Source organism: Trachymyrmex cornetzi, unplaced genomic scaffold (assembly GCF_001594075.2).
Source record: "Trachymyrmex cornetzi isolate Tcor2-1 unplaced genomic scaffold, Tcor1.1 scaffold748, whole genome shotgun sequence".
Taxonomy (NCBI): domain Eukaryota; kingdom Metazoa; phylum Arthropoda; class Insecta; order Hymenoptera; family Formicidae; genus Trachymyrmex; species Trachymyrmex cornetzi.
Window position 1 is genome coordinate 816,593 of NW_017300079.1, and position 21,168 is coordinate 837,760.

Below are 21,168 nucleotides of genomic sequence, written 5' to 3' on the forward strand. Positions count from 1 at the left end.
AGTGTTGGATCCTTGATAGGCTTTCTTAATTGTAATCTTAACTTAAGATTGTAAGAAAATTATTCAATTTTATAATCAAACCTGTTAAAAGACTTTTAATTAAAAGAAATAATTTCTTTTTTCGGCTAAAACAGTTCTTGGTTTAATAACATGCAAATTTTTGCAAATACATTTATCAGTTTTAGTGAAATGTGCGCCGGTTTATCGGATTTGGAAACGCAATCGTAAGAGTTCAAACTCCAGCTCTAGGTATTTTTCGCAATAAATTCTTTCCAAATTTTTAAAATGTTTCTTAGCATCAGTATTAAATAGATAATTATTTTAATTTGAGATATTAATATTTTAGTTTACGATTGCATTTCAAGTCCGATCAACCGAATTGGCATACGATTTATAAAATAAAAAAATGTATTTGCGAAAATTTACATGTGAACATTATTAAGCATCAAAATCCGCTGTAATAGAAAATAGGATTATTTATCTTAATTAATTTATTCTCATCATAATATTAATATTTTGCATATTAAATATATCCTTTTATTTGCATTTTTAACTTACATAAGCAGAAATTTAAAAAATTAATTGAAATATTTTTATCATAAAAATAATGTACATTTCAATAGCAAGTTATTCATATGCTGCTAAAATAAACATGCATATCTCAATATAATATATAACAAAAATTATTTTCTTTATATATTATCTAAAGCTCTTTCGTGAATTTTGTACTATACATTTCACATATTGGGATAATATAAAATAGTGGAATAACTTGAAGTATAGAAGGCCTTAAAAACATAAATTTATAAAAGTTAATTTTCGTAAAATGTATAACTTTCGTTTTTTGTACTTAAAGGATCACTTCGTATACATGTAAAAGATATAATTAAATATAAATATAAATAATCTGTGTGGCTTTTTTATAAATGTATATATAAATATATATGCGTATTTTAAATATGCTTTAAAATATATATAACTGCATTTGTGTCAACGTATCACAATTAATATAAGGAATGTATCAATTGAAAATTACAACCATGATTTGATTGAAATATCTCTAGATAGAAACATAATGATTAACTTTTAATCATTAAATTGTATGCGATTTAGTAATTAAATATTTTTGCTGCAAATATTTTCCCATGTCGAGCTGTGTTTGCGTTACGTATGATCATTTATAGTAACACTATCCATTTGTTTCTTGTACAATATCTGAGAAGAAACAAATCCATTTATCTTACAAAAGTTCTGCTTATCAAAAATATTTCACTCTTTATAATTTATGGCTTTATGGATTGTGGATAGAATCCAAAATTATATCTGAGTTGTTCGAGGAATACAAATGTGAGAATAGTTTGCGGTGTTAACCGAATAAATGCAGGTACATAGCCCTAAAAATAGAAACAATTTATATTGCATGATTTTATCAAAATTATTTATTAATATTGACATAAAGGTCTTTTTCAATCATACTTACTTTAAAAAAAGCCAATGGCCCAAGTTTGGCAGTATATAGGAAGATTTCTATTAGGTTCTGTACAGAAAATATAATACAATCGCAAATTACATATATTTTTTAATTAATTCCATTTAGATTTGGATCTACTTACTTTAAATTCTCCAGGCTTAGCATTCATTGCTCGTGTTTTAAGAACATCTAAAGGTTGCGTAAGCGTTGTTGCAATAGCGCCCTGTCAGCACAAAAGAATGTAAAACGTTATCTTTTTTCGAATATACCATAAATTTAGAATGATAAGTCTCAATATTTATAAACACTCACTGCCGATACACTGGATAAAACGTGTGTTGAAGGATTATCCTGAAAATAGCCACTTTGTAATAACATTGTTTTAATCTGGTCATAAAAGCTCAATTGTCCGATAGTCATCAGTATTGCTCTCATGGTTGCAGTTGAACATCCACTAAACAATTGACGAACTCCTTCTTGTTGAATTACACGCACCAATCCATCTAAAGCATGCTTATAACTGTGTGATAAAGGAATATATTAATAAGACCAACAAAGTATAATATAATCGAATAATAAGGACGTCAATTCTTACTTTCTTCTTAGTTCTGGTGCTATTTTGATATCATTCTGCATGCGTACATTAATCACATCGCCAGGAGTTCCAAAGACACCGCCAATAGCACCGGAAATTCCAGCCAACATAAGCTTTTGATAAAAAGGCAACGGATGACCAGATGATTCAAGTGACTGTTTGCCGACCTATTATATTCAACATGACCTGTGTATAATAAATTAAGAAGAAAACGTTTTTATATACATATAGATGATGCACATAAGGTTTGCATGTACCGACCTCGTATGCTCCAAATCTTATTGTAGAATATGTAAGTTGGCGGAGTAGAGAAGCACTGAGTCCATTATATAAAGCTAATATTCCTTGTTTCCTAATTATTCCAATAGTAGAATGTACTACTGATAACTTGCCTTCTTGTTGCGTTTGTAAGTGAACCTAGAAAGAAGATCTGACCGTTTAGTCTCCTAATTTACACATTTCTTTATTCGTATTTCTGTATCTGCATTAAAGAGAACTGAGGTATTTATCAGTAATTTGAAATAATTTCTGATTACACAAAATGTTCAAACTGTGTAATACCTTTCATTACTTTTACTAATAAAAAGTACTGATTTAAGAACAATATAAACAAGACCTTTAGTAAATCTAAAGGATGGGTCACACATGCAGCAGCTGCGGAAGAAATACCACCAAAGTACCAGCGTGATAATTTTTTACTCTTGTCAGTCATTGTTCTACTCATCTTTCCACTGTATACTAAGCAATAATTAGGAACATATCTATGGCACTAATGTTGATACTGGCACTGTAAACAGGAAAATTAACATGAAACATATACTGATTTTTTTATCCAGAAAGTATAATTAATTTATCTTACCTAATAAATTAATGTATGCTAATAAAACAAAATGTTAAATATTTAGTCATCATGTGGGAATAATAGTTTTCAATTTTGATGTTGAAAATAGACAAATAGTTTACAGAAAAAGGAGATTAAAAAATGATTATATCAGAGTTTAGATAGCAGTCATAAAAAGAAATGAATATATTTTCTACAAATGTATGTACATTAATATAAATTTGTATTCTAAGTTAAACAGCTCAATTGGACTAATATCAATTCTATTGATTTTGATCAAGCTGCTGATTCATCTACTGTTTTCATCATTTCACATGTACTAATACTATTTCGATAGATTTAAAAAAAATGTTTAAGAATGACTCAACTGTACGTATGATTTATAAAGGATTTAATAAACTGAGTACATGTATAAAATAATTAAAACCTAACATTAGGATGCAAAAGACAGGTGATTATAATGCGTTTTATGTGGGTTTTAAAACCAGAATAAATAAACACCGGAATTATATTATTAATAGAAACTCCGTAATAATTGAAGATAGAATTAATTTATTACATGAATTCGATTGGAACAATGTTATAATACTTATTAAAACAAGAAAAAAGCATTATAAGGAACTGATCTCTAAAATGATACATATACCTATATCCAAAAACAAAAGCAAGATTTAAATTTGCAAAATAATACGGATTTTTTAAATTCGTTATATTGTAAGCTTTTTACAAAATCGTAAAATGCTTTTGTTTTATTAATTAATTTAGTACGTATAAACATGCTTTATTTGTTCATCAATCTCTCACAAACTCATAACAATTTGTATTGTACACCTTTCGTATCTTGTATTTTGCTGTCATGTCAGTTATTTTATTACTAATATAAGTTAATTTTTAATTATTTTGTATATTAGACTAAGACTATGATAGCTTTTCAGTGATCGTTCAATATTTCAGTCATTTTTCGACTAACGATTTAAGTATTCTACCAAATACAATTAAAGACGTTCATTAATAACTTTTTTTATTTCTGGATTTTATATGTACGATGTTATTTGCTTGGTAAAGCACCAATTTTATTTTTATTTTCCATAATTTTACCATGTTCATTGCAACGCTCAATAATTTTGTTAATATTTTGTCAGTTTTATACTAAAGAGAGGGGATATAAATTAAGTGTCGAAATGTTTTTGTATTTAATTCTTATTATCTTTTTGCACACGTTTATCCATAGTCGCGGCTTTTATGGGGCTTTATTTGAATATATGATAATTTATTTCTTCGGAGTCTTGTTCTTTTATTAATATAAATTTTTTTGCAGTATATACATCATGTAGCAAATAGTATTAAATACTCCGAAATATCCGCTTCTTTTTTTAGAAATTCATAAATTGAGATGTTACGAAATTTGCAATGTTCTACAATTTCTTACGCAAATATAAACCGAAAATTCTTGTTAAACTCAAGTCAGGCTAAAATTAAACCAAATAAAAATATGATGACGCAGAAGCGATCTAGCGATGATTCTATTCCTCAGTCAATAATTCAGCTACACTTTTTAGGATGACACGGCTCGAATGAGAAGAACCAAGCATGCGATTCGCCATGTTTGCACGAATGAATTCGCTGTTGACGACTACTAGGCAAAAATGTACTTATTTAATTGTTTAAAAAAACAAATTAATTGTAACAATTTTGCAATCAATATAAATAATTGAATAAGTTGAAAGCTCCATAATCTTTCCATTTTCCAAATTTATCGAAAGGTTTTGCAAAATATCTAATAAACTTTCTTGGCAGAATACTAGAAATATAACAGAATTTGATACTCAACAGAACATGACAGCGGAATGACTCCAGAAATCGAGCAGAATCTGTTTTGTAATTATTTAAATAATTTATTTAAATAATATACTCCATTTAAATGATTACAAAATGATTCTGCTCGACTTCCATAATTGATTTGTTACTAGATTTTGCTGGCAGAATACGAATTTAACGCGAATGTGATCGTTGATGCCAATCTACCGTGACATTCTATGAGAGTCGAATTGTTAGCATACTTTAATACTTTGCTTCCTACATTCAATTTTATTCTATAAACTCAATGATCAGTGAGTGAAGGCTAATATTATCAAAAGTTCAGCTAATATTATCAAAAGGCTAATATTATTCAAATTTCTGTTTGATTCGTTCCTCTATATAAGTATACAGAAGTAGCTTTTTATTTAATTTTCCTTGAGAAATTCAGTCCTGTTCTAAAAAATGCTGGATTCGGGCGTACGAATATGCTTCAGCTGCTTAAATTGCTTCGAACTGCTTCTCCTTTCACTCAAGCAGATCGATTAGACTGGATCTTAAGATTGCCATTCGAATACTTTGAATTAATAAGCTTTTTGAGTGAAATAAGCGTATGCAAAGTACTTACAAGCTTGGCGTTCGGAAGCAACGATGATAAAGGAACGTTCCGATCCAGTCGACAGCTGGATTTCGACTGGCGCAATAGGCGTAAAATGTTCCATTCCGGAGGAATGGAAAAAGGCTGCGAAATGACGTATCGCAGGCGCGTATCAGCTGACAACCACGTGCAATAGTACCATCTTCCTCACGTAACAGTCGAGACGTTGAGAGTCTCCAATAGAACATAAGGAAGTGGAATATGTACTGTTTACGTAGTCATTATTATCGATATTCTCGCTTATCGCCAGTCGCAATAAACAACTGCATGCGTTGACGTATACGACGAGTTGTGAAATTAACTTAGCGAATTTATGGAAATGCTGTACTACTCCTTAAAACAAATAACGTTCTGAAACAAAATTCGTCTGGAATTTCTGCACTTTAGCACTTCATTTATAAATGTATATTTATTAATTATTACAATATAAAATGTATATTATTATTACTATTAATATTAAATGTATATTATTATTATATTATTACCTAATTAAATTAATATACAATAATATGAAATTGTATAATTAATATTTAGTTAATTAATTTACATTGTCCAACAATGAGCACTTGAGCAGTAGCAATAGTTAAGTCAAGTTGAGTAATAAAGCCTGATCTACAATTGCGTAAACGTAGTTGCAAGTGATCGTTGTTATAACAATTCACCAATCACAGTCGGATATTCTCCTCGTATTCAAGTGTGATTGGTCAATTACAACTACAATTACGTTTATGCAATTGTAGATCAGGATTAAGTTATAAAGGTACTTTTACATGGCAACGTCGAGCGTCGAGCATTGTGAGATTGCTTTTGCTAGGGCCAGGTTCACCAACGCCAGGTAGCTTATCGGCCGTTGACTAACCAATCACATTTGCTGTTTAATAGAATTGACCAATTGCGGTTGACAGTTAATCACGATTAAGCTTGATCGGTGTTGGTAAAACCGGCCCCTATTCATCAATTTTGATTACATGACCTATTTTTAGCGAATAGTAAGCTCATAATGCTTGACGCTCGACACTTGACGCTTCTATGCAATACACCTTGAGTTTGGTCTCCTTTTTACTCCATTTTACTCCATGATGTGCCGCTAGTATACTAGAGAGTTTCGAGTCTGTTGTTCAGTTGTTTCTCTTTGATTGAAAAGTCTGTGACTTCGGCGGAATGTGTTTGCACGTGTGTCGCCCGTTGTTTTGAGTGATTTTGAAGACCGGTCTCGCTTTATATATCAGTACTTTTAGCATTGTGATACGATTCTGACTCCTGATTTATTCAATAAATTAATATAAATGTTTTTTAATTTAATTGAAAACTAATTTAATTAAAAACTAAATTAATTTTTTTGGGTAATGAAAGATGAGCAAAGCTAATCTTAAGGAAGCGTAAGTAATATTTTATTCTGATGCATAAGTGTTACATACAATAAATTATTTTTTAAGCTTCTCTTTTTAACAATTGTATTTTGATAATTACTCCCATGTTATATTTATAGATTTGAGGTGGAGTCCAAGCATGGAGCATTTTATACTGGTGGCAATATACAAGTAGGTGTTTATAGATTAAAGAATTTATTATTTTGATTCTACAATGTGAGTCGGTGTAGTCTGTAATTTAAAGTTGATTCTGCAAAGAATTGGTAGTTGGAAATCTTAATTCTTTAATCCGGGCTTACCAATTATTTATAATCTGTCCTTTCGTTGCAGTGGAGTGCAAATGCAGAATACTTATTTTGCCAGAAAGGAGGCACTGTGTCCATACTATCTATGAGCAAAGGCTCTGTGATATCATCATTGTGCATAACAGAGACTGATCAACTAGAAGATACAATCAATTGTTTTGCACTTTGTAATGAAGATACAGGCATAATCACTCATCACAAGAGTGGATTGTTCAAATTATGGGATTGGAAAAGTAATCTACCAAATTCTAATTTTTTATTGTTTTCTATATTCTTATCTGCAACACTTTTATATATTCTTTTTTATTTATATTTGTTATAGCTAATAAGTTAATGAAATTATGGAAATCAATTCATAAAGGACCCGTAATGCAAATAACTCTTTCAAATAATAGTATTTTAATGGCATCTGGTGGAAGTGATGGATCTGTCAGATTGTGGAATTTACAACATCATGCATGTACACATAATTTTAAAGGAATACAGGGAGTAGTTAGGTAATTATATGATAAAACATTTTTCACTTTAATAATTGGCCGTACTATATTACTATTTAATTTATATTGATAAGAAATAAAGTTATAAGATTGTCAGTATATGTATTCGAATCTTTTAAATTCAAAATTTTCAAATAGTGTTTGTATTCAGATCATAGTGATTCATCTTACTTGATTTAATCTGTATTTATATATAAGTAGTTCGCACATTTCTATTTGTACACTTGTCTTAAAATAGATCATTATAATTTAAAATATTGCTCTGAGTTATTATTATCTTTATTTTCATTTAGCGTGTTGGAATTTTATTCCAACAGTGAAAAATCACTTCTCTTTGGAGCTGGTGACAATACAAAAATTTATGGTTGGGATATCACTACTGGACAGGAAAAAGTTATTCTCTCTGGACATTTTAGTAAAGTAACATCTCTTAGTTTTCACGAAAATGGAACTTATTTAGTTAGGTAATAAAGAAATTATGAAATATAAGATACACTATAGATATATAAATATAAAATACAGTATAGATAGAATGTGAATGTAATATAATACATAATACGTGTACAGTTCGGGAAGAGATAGAGTACTGATCTTGTGGGATATATCCACTGGGACATCAATACGTGTTTTACCAGTATACGAAGGAATTGAGGGAATTTTTATAATATCCGCGAAATGTCTTCCAGTATTTATTACATCACGTAAAAGCGATGGTATATATGTTGCTTCGGCTGGTGAAAAAGGTATAGTAATAAATATAAAATATATGTGTAAGGTGTATGTGGTTTATGCTCTACACGAAAGTAGTATAATTTAACTCTTAATGCACACGACGGTTTTTGGAACTTTTATTACACATTTCCAATGTGCATTTGGGATTAATATAAATTCTCTAGGTGTCGTCAAAATCTGGGAGATGAAAACGGGCAAGCAGATTTATGTGCAAGACGATCCTTTAGTGCCACCATCTAAGGAAGAAGGAGGCTTATCAATTACGCACTTACTTTACAACAGCATCTCTAATATTTTTGCAGTAGTATCTGTCGATCACAACATAATTATTCATTCAATGGAGTTGTTCGAATGCAAAAAGCAGGTTTGATATACTTGATATAAAAGTATATAAAATTATATAGATACTAATTTTTAATTACAAAAGTTGGTAGGCTACAGCGATGAAATTCTAGATGTTGCGTATCTTGGAGATAATGACAGTCATGTTGCACTCGCGACTAATAGTTGTGATATAAAACTTTATGAAATTGCCTCTATGAATTGTCAACTATTATGCGGTCATACTGACAGCATTTTGGCTCTCGCTACGACTTTGGCAAATGTAAATCTGCTTCTATCTTCGGCCAAGGTATTTATATCTTTTAATAATATATAATAATAGTGTATTACATCAGTTTATTGTTCTCAAAACAGATTACAGTTCATTTTATACTTATTTTACTTACAACATTCAACTTAAATTAATTTTTTATAAAGTGAGGCATACATCGGATGTGCCTGGATAAATTAAAATGGGACACCCTGTATAATAATATAGGAAATTGATATTATGTTATATATAAAATTATTATTTATAGGATAATAGTGTCCGCGTATGGCTACTGGATAAAGACACAATGAGGATGTCTTGCATTGGACATGCCATTAGACATACAGCATCGATTAGTTCTATTGCCATATCTCAAACATTACCTAAATTCTTCACTACTGTTGCTCAAGATTCATGCTTGAAACTGTGGGAATTACCCAACAATCTCGAATCACATAGTAAGTAAAAAGTATAATTTCTTAAATAAAATCGAATATATCCATACATACACATATACTATATATGTATATAGATTGCATGTGGATATATGTAATCTTTGTTGCTTACAGATCAAGATTTATCATTAAATGTAAGACATACAACATTAGCGCATCAAAAAGATATAAACTGTGTAATCATCTCACCAAATGACAAACTGATTGCTACAGCGTCGCAAGATAAAACTGCTAAGGTATATCATCACTGAGAGAAAAATTATTGGTACTTATAACTATAATTACATGTTACTATAATTACAATTATAATTGTTACAATGTTAGTAATAATTACTATATATATAAGTTCTAATAAATATATATACAGTTGACAACCAATTACGGCTATAATTATTATTACTAACTTATAGCAGTAATAATCGTAACTATAGTGACATGTAATTATAATTACAGATACCAAAAAATTTTCTCTCAGTGATTGCGTTAATTAAATTTACGCATGTGTCTGAATAACTCTAAAATGTTAGCTTATAAGAATACCATAATATAATAATCATCTGTAGTTATGGTATGCTGAGAATTTACAATTACTCGGTGTGCTTCATGGTCACCGAAGAAGCGTATGGTGTGTTCGATTTTCACCAATTGATCAAGTACTTTTAACAACGTCTGCTGACTGTACTATGAAATTGTGGTCTATAACGGAGCTCAATTGTCTAAAGGTATCTAAAAGAAAAATAAATCATCTTTTTCTTAATACTCTTAAATCTAATTTTAATTTAATTATTTTTGTGTGTGTGTGTTCTTGTCACAGACGTTTGAAGGACACGAATCTTCTGTCTTAAGAGGAGAATTTTTATCACGCGGTATGCAACTAATTACGTCGGGTGGAGACGGTCTTCTGAAATTGTGGAACATCAAAACGTCTGAATGCATATCAACTTTGAACCAACATGAAAGTCACGTTTGGACGCTCGCAGGTGAGCCTGTTTAATCTTTGTGCATAAAAATATATAAATACATGCAGGAAACAAAATGTGAACATTGAGAAATTTACTTGTTATCCAGGGTTTAGCATACTTGTTATATCAAGTATACTAAAAGATTTTTTCACACAAATTCAAGATGAAAACTTCTTATGACCATTTATCCCAAATGATTTAGTTTCTAATGTCCAACACAAAAAAAATATAACATTTCATTTACAAAAACGAGGTTGACCTTGAAATCTCTGAAATATTTCCACTTATACACCATGTAATAACTCCCTCAAAGTCATACAACTTTTGTATATAACAATTTTTCGTACAACGCATATAATAAGTATTACAAGTTTTTTAAGGTGTGCAAGTTAAGTGCTCTACCCTGCAATTGAAAGATGTTTTGTTAAAAAAATAATACAACAATTTATTAATGACTATTCAAGCGTTGCATGACTATTCCCACAAGAAGTGAGAATTTATATTAAAAATAAATGATAGACTTTTTATTAATAAAACAAGTGTGTTTTCTAACTATTTATATTGTTTTATCCATTCACTGTATATGATATACATTTTTAACGTTTAGTATATTGTTCATGTAGTTACAAAAGATCAGAAACATATTATCAGTGGAGGTAGCGATTCATTACTGGTTATTTGGAGAGACGTAACTGAAGAAAGGAAAGCGCAAGCCGCATCAGAGAAAGCACAATTTGTGCTTGAAGAGCAAAGGTTAGCCAATTTACTCATAGCTGAAGAACTGCAGGCTGCATTAAAATTGGCTCTAAAACTAGAGCGACCATTACAAGTGCTCAAGATCATAGAAGGTAGTTATTTCGCATTGACCTTATTGTAAACTTTTTCAGTGCCACACATTCGGTTTGTGCGCACTGTATCAATATGTTCAAATTGTCGTATTCGACAAGTGAAAATTGACCCAATGTAGTGCTGAATTTATATTTGGACCAATCCAACGAACTGAATGAGTTCAAGAAATGTTGCACTAATGTTTCTGAATTCTGACAGTGCAGTTTGATATAGGACCAAAGTAGTTCTGCACTTGCGCTGCATCAGAACAGCACCAGTGCAGAGTGCATGTGTACCGATTAGTTATGTTATATCGATATGTATATCTGCATGCATATGTGCAGGGTTGGGAAGTTAACTTTTTTTTTAACTAAGTTAAGTTAATGTTAACAGCCTTGAAAATTCAACTTAATTAAAATACAAGTTATGTATAATCCATAATGAAGTTAATTGAATTAAAAGTTAAGTTAATAAAAAAAGTAATTGAAAAGTTAAAAGTTAAATTTGATCCGAATGAACAATCAAATAAAAAAAAAGAAAAAGAAAAAGTTTGACCATTTTACATAATTTTTCATATTTTTCCTTTCTCACAACATATTTATTAAAGAATCTGGTTATTTTTATTCATAAGTAACGATTATACAATTTTATACTTAATTTTATATTTAAAAAGACTAAATTATATTACTTATTATTCTCTTGCATTGTGTCAGAGGATTGACTTAAAAAAAATCAAATTCAAAGTTAATAGTTATTGATAAAATTTAACTAAATTAAGTTAAAAAGTTAAGAGTCTAAAATGTAACTAACTTAAGTTAAAATTAATTAACTTTTTAACTTAACTTTTATCTTTTTAACTTAGCACTATCAACCCTGTATACGTGCATATAAATACACATATATGCGTTCAAATATTTTGTAAGATTGTTATAAGATTTTTTTATAACAGCTATATCGAAGAAGACGAACAACGAGTTTACAGAAATAATAAAGGAATTAAAACCAAGTCACAAGGAAACGTTACTCAAGTGTGCAGTTACATGGAACATGAACAGCCGAAACTCGCTTGCTGCTCAAGTATAATATGAAATTTAATAACTTACTGTTTAGAAATTGAACAATTTCGATAATTATACTCTAAACTATGTTTATATCTTGTATATTTTTCGAACAATTGAAAATATGAGAAAATGTCGAGTCGAAACACGTTTATTTTGGGAAACTAACTTTTTTTATCAAATAATTTGCCGTAGAGTCTTGTGAAAGAGGTGGACAAGCGACAATTCGAAAATTTTCAATGGCGTGGGAATCAGTTTAAATTACTTTTTATCATTTTCTAATTATAAGAATTAGAAAAAGGTAAAGAACAAATTAAATTAAGGTTAAATCAGATTAAGAGATTAAAATTAATAGATTGAACTTTATCAGATTAATAAATTGAAATTTTATCTATCCGAATGCGTATTTTCAATAATAAAATTTTTTTATTCTGTTAAATTAAATTAGATCCAATTGGATTGAGAAACTGCATTTCCTTTTCACAATTTTAAATTGAGAAGTATTTACAAGGCACAAAAAAGCTGATAATATTTTTAGATTAAAAGGCATAGAAATATACTTCATGCTATATTCTATAAATAAATTATAAATGCATTCGAATTAAAAACAAGATTTATTTTAACATTTCAGAAATGTGCATTCGCATATTTCTGAAAATCTAAATACATTTCATTCCATTTCAATCCATTCTCGTTTACTGGGATATCAAGCTTTATTTTTTGTTTTTTAGATTTAGTTCCATTTGAGGAGTTTCAAGTTTTCTAAAGAAACTCTATCTATCTATCTTTTTAATTATTGATAGTTAAAATTAAAACTGCTGTGTCTAGAAACAATAAAAGAACACGTGTTCTGACATTTTTCCACATTTTTAACTGTTTCAGGACAAAGGATGCAAACAAATGTTAGAGACCTTGTATAATACAAATTTAATAATTTGATTAAAAATTTTGTTTAGTGTTGACAAAATTTCCGGTCTACTAAAGAAAACATTTTTTTCATGCATGTAAATATCTTTAAATATTCTTTATCTTTTAATTTTTTTATTATTTCTAGGTAATTATAAATGCCTTAATAACAGAGATCGGGACGCAGGAGCTGCAGACACCAAATTTATCTTCTACTCTAGAAGTTATGATGCCTTATACCGACAGACATTTTAAAAGATTGACAAAACTTTTGCAGGATCTATACTTATTAACGTATACCTTTAATCGTATGAAACCCGATATTATATCAATTGACACTAAATAAGTTATACATATAAATGATATATACATATATTATGTAAGTGTACAAATTCTATTAATATAATATGTAAGTTGTACAAATTCTTTCTATTTTTTGACTGTTATGTATCGTATACGAATGTATATAGGGTGGCCCATGTAAAGTGTTATAAGCTATTATCTCTGAAAGTATGTGTCAAATGAAAAATATGTTGAGGCAAAAATTTTATGACTTCAAGGGGGACAAGATGGAATCATTGAGTTGAATTTGGGTGGCTTTGCCAAGGTCAGGACAAGGTCACTTTGACCTTTTTAAATGAAACCCTCTATTTTTCATTACATATTTTTGTAGTACATCTCAAGAGCTTTCCAAAATACTATAATATAATATTTTTTATGAAGTACTTTTCGAATTATAAGGCTTGAAAGTTACAGTGTCGCCGGCATTTATATTATCCAAGATGTCCAAACAATGTTAAGACCAAGATTATTGGAGATTATTCCTCTTATTTTCATTTTTGCACTAAAAATTCATTTCTATATAAAAGTAAAATAAGAGATAGATAATAACTTCCAATGGTCTTGATCTTAACAAATGTTATTGCGATCATGACCCTAAACAACATTAAAGAGGTTTTAGCCGTTGTATGGACATTTGGATAATATTAATGTCGTCATATAACTTTCAAGCCTTATAACTTGAAAAGTATTTTATGAAAAAAATATTTTATTATGTTTCGAAAAGCTTTCAAGGTGTGCTACAAGAATATGCAATGAAAAGTGGAGTCATTAAAAAAAATTCAAATTAACCTTGCCTTGAACGTAACAACGCCACCGTTGATAACCACCGTTAATAATTTCATCTCATGTCGCCCTCGAAGTAACAAAATTTTTGTCTGAATATATTTTTCATTTAATAGTACTTTCAGAGATAATAATTTGTAACATCTTACGTGGGTCGCCTTGTGTATGTGTGCGCGTGCGTGTGTGTGTGTGTGTGCGTGCGTGTATGCGTGTGTGTTGCACATCCAGATATATTCTCTAGAATATATATATTAAATCATTATCTGTTCTACATTAAATATTAAATTTTTTAATATACCTCGTTTTTGCAGTAATTAAATCGTGCAATAATATGATAATACTAAATAAGATAAATGATATACGAGAATATATCTGTATGCGCAATCATGCAGCCATAAAACTTACACGTTCACGAGGTGTTCACAGAGATAAGAGAGAAATTTCATCGCACAGATATATGAATCATCGACTATTATATAGAATTTTTCAGCATCTTTTCGCAACGCGAGTAAATGATTATACATGATGAATTCCGAGAAGTTAGTCAAGCCACGATATCTGATATTAAAATCACGCATTGAATTGCGTGCATTAATTAAACGATTATGTGTAAATTATATGATTATGGATAAACGCGAGAATTTACAATATAAGTCTTAGACATATAATGAATGTGTGCATTGATGTCATAGGTGGCTACACGAGAATATACGTATATATATATATATATATATATATATATTACGTGTGTACATGTATGAGTTCAAGCAGGAGCACCATGAGAGTGGGAGCAAGCTTTGGTCTGACTATCTAGTTTTCAGTAAATTTGCTCGCCCGACCGCACTGACGGATTACAAGGAAAGATCAGTCGGAATCTTTTAGTGGTGCTGTTAAGTGACAGAAAAGGGAGTACTTGAGAATGATTTTTGGAGAAAAAGTTTCCGTTCTAATACTCCTCGTTTATTTATTAGGAGTATTATTACTCACGGACGCAATCAAAGTGTAAGGTGCACTTAATTTTATTACTAATGAGATGGAAAAAAGAAAGAAAAGATAAAGAAATATATAAAATATATAGCGCAATTACAAAAGACAAATGCGTGATTAGCAAGGATACACAATTTCTTACAGACAAGAAAAGACAAGGACTATATAGATGCGTACCTATATATTATATAAAATGCACATGTTCCAGTATTGCATGTAATTTAGATTTGGATATAAAAATGTTTATATATACGAGACACTTTATCTATTTAAAAAAAATCTATTTATTAAAATTTTCAGTTTATAGTTTAACAAAATTTTAATGATTATTCAAAACTCATTTTTACCTTGAAAGACAAGGTAGAGCGATTCTCTCAACATCGAGCATTGATGGTTTTTACGAGATGTATATTTCCATAAATTTCGTAAAACCGCGCGTGTCGTTATCCTTCCACGCTGAAAAATACCGCATCAAAACAGAAAAAAATAGAAATGTGTTAATGCTAACATGTTCGATCTTTATCCTCGGTTCTCGTCTGCAAATAATGTATCTTTTTACATAAGCTGGGCGTATACGTTTGTGCATCCGATGTAAGGAAACGCGGTATCGAGAGATAAAATCCGCTTGAATACAGTTCTTAACCTTGCAAAATTTTATAGCTGCTTTCAAACAATTATCAGTGCATAACATTTGACCTTCTCGTAAATGCAATCGATCGGCCAGTTAACGAATTGAAGTAATACTACAAATTATACTGAAAAGAACGAAAAGTCTGTTTCTTTGTACGATGCAAACATAGTCAGTTGCTTTTTCCAGCAATGAGATAAAAACAACAGACTTTAACAAAAGCTACTTCAATTTGCAGCAGGCTATTAATTGTTCGTTTCATATTCGTGCACTTACGAGAGTCATCAGTTTCATGGTTTATTTCCATGATAAATAAGCATTCAATCCAATTTACACCTGTTCAAATAACAATATTCAAATTTAATTTTCGCAACTCTATCATGCGCGCATGCGGGTGCTGATACATACACGTGCGCACACATGCGCAACATACGTTTGATTATCATCAACTTATAAATATAGATTTGATGCTTATTTTAATATCTCAATTATCATTTAGCGTTCTAAGTAAATCAATTGAGTAAAAATTCAAACAAAAAGAGGACATATTAAGAAACAGAACGTAAAATATATGTTTACATACACACAGGATGTATCTCAAAAAGCGCCGACGAACTATGTAGCGCTGTTCTTGGTCAAAAACCAAGGTTAAAATTTATGAATCATTTTGCAATGTTTGCAATTTTTTTTAGTCATCTCTTAAATAAAATGTCTAAAATCGACGCATAAGGCTCATTCTACATAGCATGCAGAACGCGGGTCGCAAGTCACAATATAGTGAGCTACAAGACGCAGAACGTATCGAAGTTCAATTTTTGCGTTTTGCGTCGATGCGGACGCGTCAATCAAGACATGATCGCGGGAACGGTCAATTGTCCGATCCATGCAATGTCAGATTGAATGACAGATTGCTCGCTGCGAATCTACGCAAACTACACAGACGCAACAATTTTACGATCTGTGACTTACTTTCTGCGTCCTGCGCTTTGCATTTAGCGTCTTGTGTCCCATGTAGAATGAGTTTAAAACAAAAAATTTTTAAGAGAGTTTATCTTTAAGATATTTCATAAAGAACACTTAAAAATATCTTTAAATTGTATTATTCGTCGATTTTACCCGCTTTGACAATTTTTAGAAACTAATATTTAATATCTATACATTGATCAAGTTCGACCGTTACTTCAGCATTCTCTATAGGGGATTTTTGAAGTCGTCTGTTTTATCAACGATTCATTAGAACTTATACACGTATGAATTACGTGTCATTGACACATTACTACATGCTAACTACATCAATATCGTACACACACATACGAATAAATTTTTATATACCAATTTTGTAGCGTTTAAATGTCGTAACTCTAATTTTTTAAGAACTCGTTTGTTCATATAATAATTACTCTGTGGATTATAATTTCGTAAGTAGATTGCAAAGCTTTTGTATCAAGTAAATATCGTCACAATGTTAACGGCTCTGGACTAAGAAATGATAAAGATTTCAATTTCAAAATAAAAAATTTCCCGTTCTCGGTATTAAGTATAAAACTTCACCTCACAGATGCGTATATTGAAAAAGAATTTTAAAAACTGAGAAAGAATAAAGCAATTGTTACACAAAAATTATTGCGTTTAGTCAGTAAAATAGACGACTTTAGGATCGTTTTAAAGACGTCTAAAAGATGTTTTATAAAGATGTTTTTACCTTTCAAAAGATGTCTTATAAAGACATCTTATGTCCCGATTTTAGACTTTGTGTTATCTGAACAGGTAATTATAAAAATATTTATATTGTGTAAAACAATCTTCTATTTTGCATGTCATATAATACGTCACAGAAGTTTAATCTTAATCTTAATTGGTACACACAATTCCATGAGAATATGTAAATATGGCGATATCTTATATTAACAAAATATTTGGCGAGGATATGCAACGTTGTAAATTCAAGTAGCATACAAGATAAGAACTTAATACACAGTCTGCCGCTACTTTGTGGATGTTGTTTATAAATGAAGTACGTGTTCAATAGAGCACCAAATTACTTTTCACAAGATATAATAGCTCGTGTTATATGTGGTTCGTAACATAACAATTTTTTTCTAACAATTATTTCGCAAAATTTGACAGTCGATACCTTTCGACACCTGAAAATTATATTTTGAATTAATTAATTCGTGATTAGAGTAAAAGCTTTCAATTGTCATGGAAGACATGTGCCATCAATAGCGATGGAAGAATTAGTTTCAGTACATGTTTATCTACATTCCCGGTGTCATCTTTATAGATGCGTCATTCACATCGATACAAAGAGACGAAAGAGATAATGAATATACATACTTTGGATACACCCGCGAAGAAACAAGATCTAGAATATTAATTCGAGTCACTTTTTCAAAGCTAGGCGTGTCAGCTGTGCGACGTACATCGATATAAATTGTCTATTGCATTTAAGTTTTATAAAACCGCACCCTTTTTCTATCAGCGTAAAATTACTGTACAAAAAAGAAATCCTAAAGGAAAAGACAATTACTTTTTATATATATATTTTTTTCACATTCAATACAAACGCTGCTTTTACATCCAATAAATATTTTGGAATATGTCAGAATATTTTTGAATTTTAGGATTTTAGGAATATTTTAAGAATATTTCGAGCGTTATATATCTGGGGAATCTATAAAAAAATGCATGTGTGCAATATAATATGACTAAATGTAAATTAGGTTTATATAAATAGAACAGAATTAATATCTTATAATAGAAGCGAATTCAATATATTTATTACATGTAGACCAGGAAATTGCCCATCATTTGGTAGTTCCATGACGCAAACGGAACTTCTGCAAGAACTGGCAAATGAATGCCGTTACGATAAGATGGTCAGGCCACCCGGAGTAATGAATGAAACGGATCCGATCAGAATTTACACCAAAGCTTTTATCTACACAATAAGGTCCAACATGGCTAAAACTCTGGTACCTACATAATTTTACTTAGCTATGTCTTACAGATAATGCATAGTACATAAGCACCGTCGAGGAATGCTAATAGAAAAGAATAAACATTATATTACAGCGATTTGATGTGCATTTAATGATGCAGTTTCGATATTTGGATAAACGGCTTAAATTCACGGATATAGCTCCTTATTTGACTCAAATATACGGTGGCCAAAACGCTCATGAACTAATTTGGACGCCTACGGTGTACGTTGCGAACGAGCGTACCTCGGCGGTAATGGGAAATGGCGTGAAAGATCTACTCATCTCTATCAGTTCTTACGGCATGGTCATATTAAACACTAGGTACTTAATATTTACTCTCGAAGAATTGTGCGGTTAAAGTAGAATTGACAAATAACGCGTTATTTGTAATACGATTATCATTTTCGTAACATGTTTAGAATGACCGTAACGAATTCAGCCATTACTTTATTATTACTTTAATTTCGTATTATTTTTATACATTGATATATATCTCTATTTAATAGATCGTATTATTTAATGTTAATAAAAATTTAAATATAGAAAAAAACATTTTGTACTTTATATCTTATTGTTAGACTGCATTCTAATAATCACTGTAAATACCGAAAATTTGTAGGGTGCATATGCATATGTATTAATGTGAACCATAAATGTTTAATATTAGCAGTGAATACTGTAATGCACTCGAAATAACATCAATAATGTTTGAAAAGTATTTTATAAAAATTTTTAATAAAATCTATGTTTGTGTAAATTACAATTTGCTTTGATAGAAATAAGCATATATTAAAAAAGAAAAATATTAATATAAAGAATTATCGATAAATTTATTAGATATAAGTTTAATATAAACATATGTATGCTGTAAGATTAGCTTAAAATTTGAATAAACAAGAATGATAACGCTCAATGATTTGCAAAGCAATATTGAAATCTTGATAACGACCAATAAACGAGGAAAAAGAGATGTTAGAATAAAAATGATTTAATTATAGTTAATACATAAAAATAATTCCGTAAACGTCTTAACTCACAGAGTCTTCATCAGTATGGTATGAATACAGTTATATATATTAATTAAAATATTAACATCTACAGTCAAATATGTTGAAATGAGGTAACATTCTAAAAATACCATTCATCCTCTTCGAGATTATTACAATCAAAATAGTTATTGTCACACCATGTCCAGAAGAATATATAATAGTTAAAATAATTCAAACTAAATCCCCGTTTGATTTTTATGTATTAACTGTAATTAAATTATTTTTATTCTAACATCTCTTTCTACTTCTTTATTGGTCATTATCAAGATTTTTATATTGCTTTTAAAATTTAAAATTTTAATTTTGATTTTTACAATTAATATTAATTATTAAATAATACATTTTTTTAATGTAATATCCTACTTTAACATTACAAAAAAGTGATGACAAAGGAATGATTCGTTACTTTCTAAGTAATAGTAATGAATTATTTTTTTAAATTAGTAACGAATAATTTTTTATAAATTAGTAACAATAATTTGTTTACAAAAGTAACGGTTGCTTTTATAAAATAACGTTTCCAATCCTGGGTAAGAGATGCATCCGGATGAATTTTATTCCGGACCAATTTTTTTCATATTTTGCTTTCTACATCAATTTTCAACATAACTGGCCAACGACGGATCGATTAGTTAATGTTCGCTTAAATTTCAGATTGGAAACTACCCTGAACTGCGGCCTTCGATTAGAGAAGTTTCCATTCGACGTGCAAGAGTGTCCGCTTGTGTTTGAAAGCTGTAAGTTATCAATTTATTAAGTACCAAGATCCAGCTTATAATTAGATCGAATAAGGGATTTCTCTGTTTATTTATGTTATTCACATATGGAACTATTCCTTTAGAGATTATCGCTTATTATTAATAATAATTGTACAACAATTTTTAAATTATATTCTTTATATCATATATCTGAATAATTTATTACTAATTTTATTATATTTATTGTCAATTCATTACACAGAATAGCTCTTTGGTATATAATTTTTCTATTCTATAAGTATGAAACAAATAACGTACTGTAACTATATACGTATATAAATATATGTATATAAATATATTATATATGTACATAGTTACACATATAAAATATAAAAATATAAATATATAAAGAATATAAAATATAAAAATATAAAAAGTCTGAACAACGAAAATGTGTCAATAAAAATCGATTTGAATGTAAGAAAAATGCAAACACGAGCAGAACAAATGTTTCTTTCTAAAGGGACTCACAATGTGAACGAAATGGTGCTAGACTGGGATGAAGATCCAATTGTCATCGCGGATAATTTATATCTAACGGAGTATAAACTCATGGACACGTGGGTTAAT

The 21,168-nt window shown here is 29.7% G+C and overlaps 3 protein-coding genes across 5 annotated transcripts in view; 2 read left to right on the forward strand and 1 right to left on the reverse strand.

Moving 5' to 3' along the window:
- Positions 1-1,204: 1,204 nt before the first annotated feature.
- On the reverse strand, positions 1,205-5,399 carry Dic1 (Dicarboxylate carrier 1). Of its 2 annotated transcripts, none has more exons than XM_018518242.1 (8): positions 5,333-5,399; positions 2,683-2,853; positions 2,328-2,483; positions 2,067-2,233; positions 1,784-1,991; positions 1,614-1,694; positions 1,481-1,537; positions 1,205-1,394 (listed from the first exon to the last, which is right to left on the reverse strand). In XM_018518242.1, the coding sequence occupies exons 2-8, from the start codon at positions 2,788-2,790 to the stop codon at positions 1,284-1,286; spliced, it is 888 nt and encodes a 295-aa protein (XP_018373744.1). In that variant the 5' UTR covers positions 2,791-2,853; positions 5,333-5,399; the 3' UTR covers positions 1,205-1,283. The 2 variants fall into 2 exon arrangements, with proteins under 2 accessions (XP_018373744.1, XP_018373745.1); XM_018518243.1 differs by lacking the exon at positions 5,333-5,399 and adding an exon at positions 2,926-2,944.
- A 1,243-nt stretch (positions 5,400-6,642) lies between these two features.
- LOC108768032 (transducin beta-like protein 3) lies at positions 6,643-13,413 on the forward strand. The gene is made up of 15 exons (XM_018518241.1): positions 6,643-6,741; positions 6,852-6,903; positions 7,063-7,270; positions 7,360-7,534; positions 7,828-7,998; positions 8,102-8,277; positions 8,431-8,630; positions 8,694-8,897; positions 9,127-9,316; positions 9,428-9,549; positions 9,877-10,035; positions 10,128-10,293; positions 10,899-11,123; positions 12,053-12,180; positions 13,216-13,413. The coding sequence occupies exons 1-15, from the start codon at positions 6,716-6,718 to the stop codon at positions 13,411-13,413; spliced, it is 2,400 nt and encodes a 799-aa protein (XP_018373743.1). The 5' UTR covers positions 6,643-6,715.
- Positions 13,414-14,818: 1,405 nt separating this feature from the next.
- The window catches only part of LOC108768051 (glycine receptor subunit alpha-3), a 14,234-nt gene continuing 7,884 nt past the window's right edge, over positions 14,819-21,168 (forward strand). Inside the window, exons 1-2 of one of the 2 annotated variants that reach the window (XM_018518275.1) lie at positions 14,821-15,194; positions 18,599-18,782. In XM_018518275.1, the coding sequence (XP_018373777.1) occupies positions 15,112-15,194; positions 18,599-18,782 (267 nt within the window). In that variant the 5' untranslated portion in view covers positions 14,821-15,111. Of the gene's footprint in view, positions 15,195-18,598; positions 18,783-21,168 lie in introns of both variants that reach the window. The other variant, XM_018518274.1, reaches the window with a different exon arrangement.